Source organism: Gekko japonicus, unplaced genomic scaffold (assembly GCF_001447785.1).
Source record: "Gekko japonicus isolate JY-2015 unplaced genomic scaffold, Gekko_japonicus_V1.1 scaffold31, whole genome shotgun sequence".
Taxonomy (NCBI): Eukaryota; Metazoa; Chordata; class Lepidosauria; order Squamata; family Gekkonidae; genus Gekko; species Gekko japonicus.
Genome location: NW_015161404.1, coordinates 261,045 through 267,143, shown reverse-complemented (window position 1 = coordinate 267,143; position 6,099 = coordinate 261,045). Strand labels below are relative to the sequence as shown.

General features: G+C 42.6%; 1 protein-coding gene across 1 annotated transcript in view; it reads left to right on the top strand.

Annotated features, from left to right (window-relative positions):
• PGM5 (phosphoglucomutase 5) overlaps positions 1-3,654 on the top strand; it is a 68,097-nt gene extending 64,443 nt beyond the window's left edge. The window contains exon 11 of the mRNA XM_015426096.1: positions 3,130-3,654. Coding sequence (XP_015281582.1) covers positions 3,130-3,219 — 90 coding nt within the window. The 3' untranslated portion in view covers positions 3,220-3,654. The remainder of the gene's footprint in view (positions 1-3,129) is intronic.
• Positions 3,655-6,099: the final 2,445 nt, after the last annotated feature.

The following is a 6,099-nucleotide window of genomic DNA, read 5'->3' as shown; positions in this document are numbered from 1 at the left end:
GTTTCCAACCTGGAGTTGGCAACCCTATGTCCTTTCCAGGCAACCATCAGCCTACCTTTATCTGCCTTGTCTGTCTTCAGGTTTACATCCCCCTACCCCCCAGCCTCTGCCTAGGGAAAGGGCAGTCTTTCCCTGCAGTGGGAACCAAAGCAGCTGACATCATTCTCCTCTCCCCCGTATGATCCGCACAACAACCCTGTGAGGTATGTTAAGGTTGAAAGTGTGTGAATGGTCCATAATCCCCCAGGCAGCTTTTAAAACATGAACCTGGGACCTGCACACCATCTGTGGCAGTAATGGGGTGACTGCTGGCACCTTTTCCTATCATTTTTTGCCTTGTGGTATTCTGCTTGTGGTGTGATCTGTCTTCTTTGTGGTGTGGCATGATTGTGTTATTGGGTTTGTTTCTTTTGAAGGGGAAGTGTTGTGAGTGAGGACATATTTTACCTCAGAATACACCAGGTCGCATAAGCAACTGACAGTTCCAACTGTTTTGCGGGGGGGGGGAGTTTGAGGTGTGGAATGGAGTGAAGTCCAATCAGCTTCCATATGCAAATGACCTTGAAACGCTGGCTCAATCAGAGAAGAGTGGGCTGAAGCGGCCCAGCCGTAGAAGCCCCGTCCCTGCGTTCAGTCTGCAGATGGTCCTCTCCTGTCAGAGTCCCAGAGCAGACTGAGCAGAATGAACCGAACGGGGCTGACATGGGCGGGACTACACAAAGCAGCCAGTCAACCCAGCCAGCATCTTCTGACTGACAGTTCTTGCGGCCAAACACTAAAGGTGTGCATTTTGGAACGTTGGAGCCCACTACGGCTTTATATATAAGGGAGAGATAATATATATTTTAACAACAGCCAGAATCTTGATTGCAAAGTATTGGAAAGCGGACAGAACTCCATCAAAGGAAGAACTAGTTCAGAAACTGTTGAATATGGCTGAAATGGACAGATTAACCTCTTTCTTACAAGGGAAAGAAGAAGAAACCCATGCAAAACTGTGGTCAAGATTGTATAACCAAAAATGTATCGGAATGTAGACTCTCTTATTATGATTCAATGTAAGCATATTTTTGTGTTATAATTTAAAACTATAAATAAAAACTTTTTAAAAAAAGAAACATGAAATTGTTCGGAACATTTGAGTGGAGCTCTGCGGCGGTTGCGTGTTTACCCATTTATGCGCATATCACCTTTAAATGGCGGCCGCTCAGGATGGTCTGGAGTAGACCATCCCGACGGGCTGATTTGTGCGCTGGAATGATCAGACAGAGGAAAGTCCATCATTGGCCCGTCAGCAATCAAAAGTACCGGATTTTCACCAGTATCTTTTAAGTACGGTTCCCTGGGGGGGCTAAACGGGCTGATCACAGAAGCGGAACCTTTCACAGATGTCGCTGTCTCATCGTTCCCTTTAAATCCACCAGGCATCCGTGCCTGGGGTGGATGTAAGGACCCGTCTGATCAGGACCTGAGACCCTGGAGAGCTACTGCTAGTCTGAGTAGACAACACTGACCTTGATAGACCAGTGATCTGATTCGATATAAAGCTGCTTCATGTGTCTCTGGCGAAAATTATGCAGGGTGTCCCCCCCCCCTTCTCAAAGGCCTGAAAGTTCTTGAAGGTTAGTTATGGGCCTTGCTGATATTGAATTAACATTGAACTAATAGGTGGTTCTGTTGATTGTGTTGATTTTGTGTGTGAAAGCAGATAAAAGAAGGTTTATATATTTATGAAATATGAGACCAATGCTAATGTCTTACACACCGCACTTTGAGTAAACAAAACTGGTTGCTTCTCATCTCAAGCAGGATGTGGGTATGATTGCCTGTTGCATGTGCATTACATGTGGGCGTGATCACCATATAATTCCAGAATGGTTAAGGGAACAGCCAGGAAATAATGGGGGGGGGGGGAATTAAGTCATCTCTGGAGACCATATAGTTTGTGTGGCAGGAAGTGCTGAGAATTCCCACAGTTTGTGCTCATTCTGTAAATGTTTTCACAACGTGTTTTTTTCTGGAGAGCAGAGGTCAGGAGTTTGTTCAGATAAACAAAGTTGATATACAACTCATGTTTTGTATATTGCCTCAGTAAGATTGCAACTCATATAGGAAACAAATAGCATCGTTTCATATTGGAAAAATGTTCATTTGCACAGAACCTTTAATGATTAAACCCAGAAGGTGTTGCTTGTGTGAGGTTCCACCCAGATGCCACAGGATCCCTTTTTGTTATAGTTAGTAACAAATACAGTCTGGCTGCCCTTTCAGTCTGTCCCTTGTTTGTATCCTCAGGTTACATCTCCAGTTGCTATGCATATGATGTCAGCTAGGATTTTGAGATTACATCCTAGGCTCCTGGCATATTGTATATGAGGGCTGTGGTTTTGGCAGTAAGGGCAGCAGGACAAAAGTGTACAGAATATTTTTGGGTCAGCACCAATGTTCCCTCTAAGCTATGGAGTCTTGTGAGCAAAAATCCTACTTGGTGAGCTACCGGCATTAAAGTTGCGAGCCGGCAATTTGGCTTCTGCATAAATTAGTTTGCTCTGGAGCCATCCTTCCTGAGCCAAGACAAAAATGTGTGAGCCAGAGGCTAAAAAACTGTGAGCTAGCTCACACTGACTCAGCTTAGAGGGAACACTGGTCAGCACAGAGCCTGAACAAGTAACACAGTTGGGTTTTTTTCCAGTTCAAGTTGTATGTTGGGTGCCATACGCATGATGCTATTGGCTGTTCTCTTTCTTGATTTAAAAGGTGAATTTAGAAAGTGTTTGATAGCGTTTATCTGCAACTGCATTCTGAGCACAATCCAGAGGAAGATGGAAGGCCCCAAATTGTTGGACTTCCAGGCTTGCCAAGCACTGAAACCTTCTAAACAATTGTGATAACTGCTCCCTGGCCCATATTAAAGGAAGGATGGAACTGAATATTCTGTGCTATGCAAGTCTGCCCTCAAGGAGCTGCTAGTGAATGTCATACACAGAGAGAGAGAGAGTTACACGTATGTGTGTGCCCATGAGCTTCCTGCAGAACCACTGTTGCATTTAAAACTGTGTTAACAAAAGGGCTACATTTTTATCACAAGTCTTTCTTCAAATGCTGTTTCACTGTTTTCTTTTCCTCTAGGCTGTACTGAGTCCTCTCATTGCAATTGCACTGAAAATATCTCAGATTCATGAGAGGACAGGTCGGAAGGGTCCTACTGTCATCACCTGAACCAAGGAAGGATTGCTAACCCAGGGCCAAAGATGAGAAGGCAAAAGGGAGGAAGAAACTCTTGCCCAGACGCGCCAGCTGTTTGTGCCTTTGTATTACTCTAAGGGTTTGAGGTCAATAGGGAGGGCAGCGGTGGGGGAACAAAAATCCATTTCTGATCCTATTGTTCTGCTAAGACTGCGGTGTATTTAATTTTCTACTATCAGTATCTTCAGCATTTTCTTATAAAAAAAATAACCAAAGAGAAAGCTCCCTCTCATTTAGATTCAGTGATTAAAAAATGCTAGTATGACATACAGGATTGTTGTGATCTCCATTTTGTGTTTTGTGCTTGCAAAGCAGGAGTGGGCTGCATATAACCCCTGCTGAACATTTGTATAATGCACAGCCTCTTGTTGCTACTTTGTGAATCTTGGCTTCAACTAAAAAAAAAAAGTGAAAAATAGTTTATGGAAGCCAAGGTAAGCAAGTATGAAATTTAATGGAATAGTTTTCAGAAAGTTTAGAGACAAACTACATTTCTTGTTTTTGAAACCCATCCTAAGGTTCTGAAGGACTGCTTCATGCTCTGAACTAGAGATAACAGGGCTTTTCGTCACTTCAGCTGGTTGGAGGACTCAGCTGTTGTGAAGGGCTAGTCATACTACCTAAGATGCCAAGAATTGTTTCCTCATTATGAAATATCACAGAAAGCAGAGTTAAAGCAGTACAGCTCATGTTCAGAAACCGCAGTTGTGTGTTCTCAAACTCCTACCAGTATAGATCCTATGCTGTGCATGCTTGCTGAGAAGTAAGTAAGTGAGTTCAGTGGGACTTACTCTCTTGTAAGTGTGCATAGGAGTGGAGCCTTAAACTCAGATATGATATAATCAATATCCTTTCGAAAACAAACTGACAGCTGCCAATCTTGATGTCACAGGTGAAATTGCACAAATAAATAGTTTCTGTGCCAGCTGAAACCTGGCATCAATCCTATTCATGCATATTTTTATCTATAAGACATTTGAATTTAGAAGGTGAAAAATTAAATTACCGTGCAGCCAGGTTCCATTTTCTGCTCTTATTTACTAAGTTCTTCACATCCCAGTCAGCACAAATGTTTTGAATGTATGATTTACATGCTCATAATGAAAAACGCAGTAAAATGGTTATTGTTTAGCCACTTGCCTTGGAGGAGATCTGAGTCTTTGGTTAGACACTGTTTAGGTATGGAAAGTGCTGCAGTCCCATTCCTCCCCTGCCCTTTTAAAGAATAAATGATATATTATGAACTGTAGGGTTGCCAGTCTCCAGGCAGGCCTGGGGATCTCCCACTTTTACAACTGATCTCCAGCTGACAGAGATCAGCTCCCCTGGAGAAAATGGCTGCTTTGAAGGTGGACTCTATGGCATTGTACTATGCTGAGATCCTTCCCCTCCCCAAACCCCACCCTCTCCCGGATCCATCCCCAAAGTCTCCAGATATTTTCCAACCCAGACTTGGCAGCCCTAATGAACTGGTACCTAACAGGGCCATCCTAAGCAGAGTTATATCCTTCTAAGTCCATCACATTCAGCAGAACTCCACTCAGGATGACACTGTACTCATTTTTAAAGGCACCATACTCATTTTTAAACCTTTCCTTTTGTCTCAAGATGAATTTGTGTTCCATCTCATTAGGGATGAGTGGTCACTGGCACAGTAAAACTTACACGCATGACTCCTTTAAAAAGCCAGTCTGGTAGTTTGAATGCAAATACCAGACATACCTCCCAATGAGTACTCAGTCTGATTTAACCAGACTACAGTGCTGGACTGGCATTGTCCTCTGGTTAAATCAGTACAAGGTAACTGAATGAAAATGTTTCCAACTTACTGTTTTGAACTTTGGACCTCATACATGTGGAAACTATTAGGCAGAGGTTAGTCGCTTAGCTAGGATTAGAACCCAAAAAGCTTTCTGTCAAAGTCCTCACATAGCAGTTCCATATCTTGTGTTTACATTTTGTGCTGGCTTTTTAAAGAAACCATGTGATGTTGGAAATGGCCCATGTTCCTTGTGTCGCTCACCAACTTGTTAGTGTTTCTGTGGCCTCCTTAAAGTATTATGAGTAGCCGTGAAACACTGCATCCTCAGTGGTCCTCAGAGAACCACCACTGCCTTAGAGTAGCTCTTGCACAGAGGAGTGCTCACTCAAATTAATGGAATGTTGTTTTGGCTTTTTTAAATGTCATGATGCTAGAATACCTCTGTGGCAGCCATTTAAACTCTCATGGGTTCCTCTTGAACTTTCCCAGCACAATTTACATTATATCAGGTTATTGTCCTAACACTTTAAATGGAGGGGAGGTTGGAAAAGACAGACGACAGGCCAAATTACTTAATCTGAAGTGTATTGGAGATCATTGAACTAAATGTATTGGATTATTTCCTTACCTATAAACACACTGCTGTTATTTTGCATAACTCTGGTCAGAGGAATGTCAACCCTGTTTTTCAGGAAGGCTTCCTTTATCAAAAGAGCCTTGTAGCCTGCTGTGATAAATAGGAGTGCTATAGTTGTGAGTTTTTTTGGAGCACTGGGCCTCAAGAAGGAATTTATCCTTAATGAAATATCAGCTGTGGTTGCCCTCAAACTATAATGAATTGAATGAAGTTTTCAAACTAGTCTTCTAATTAATTTAGCTGTCTGAAAACCTACCAGATGCTTTACCAGAGAGTTGTAGGAACAGATGGGGCAAAGGAAGGATTGCTTGGTGAATACTTGGATATAACAAATGGTTCTTCTGCCTGTGAAAGAATAGCACCGCTCCATCTAAGGCACACAACATTTAACTGACAAGAACTTTTTGTGCATGTGTCTCATTTGAATGTTTTTCTTCTTTGGGAACAGAGATGT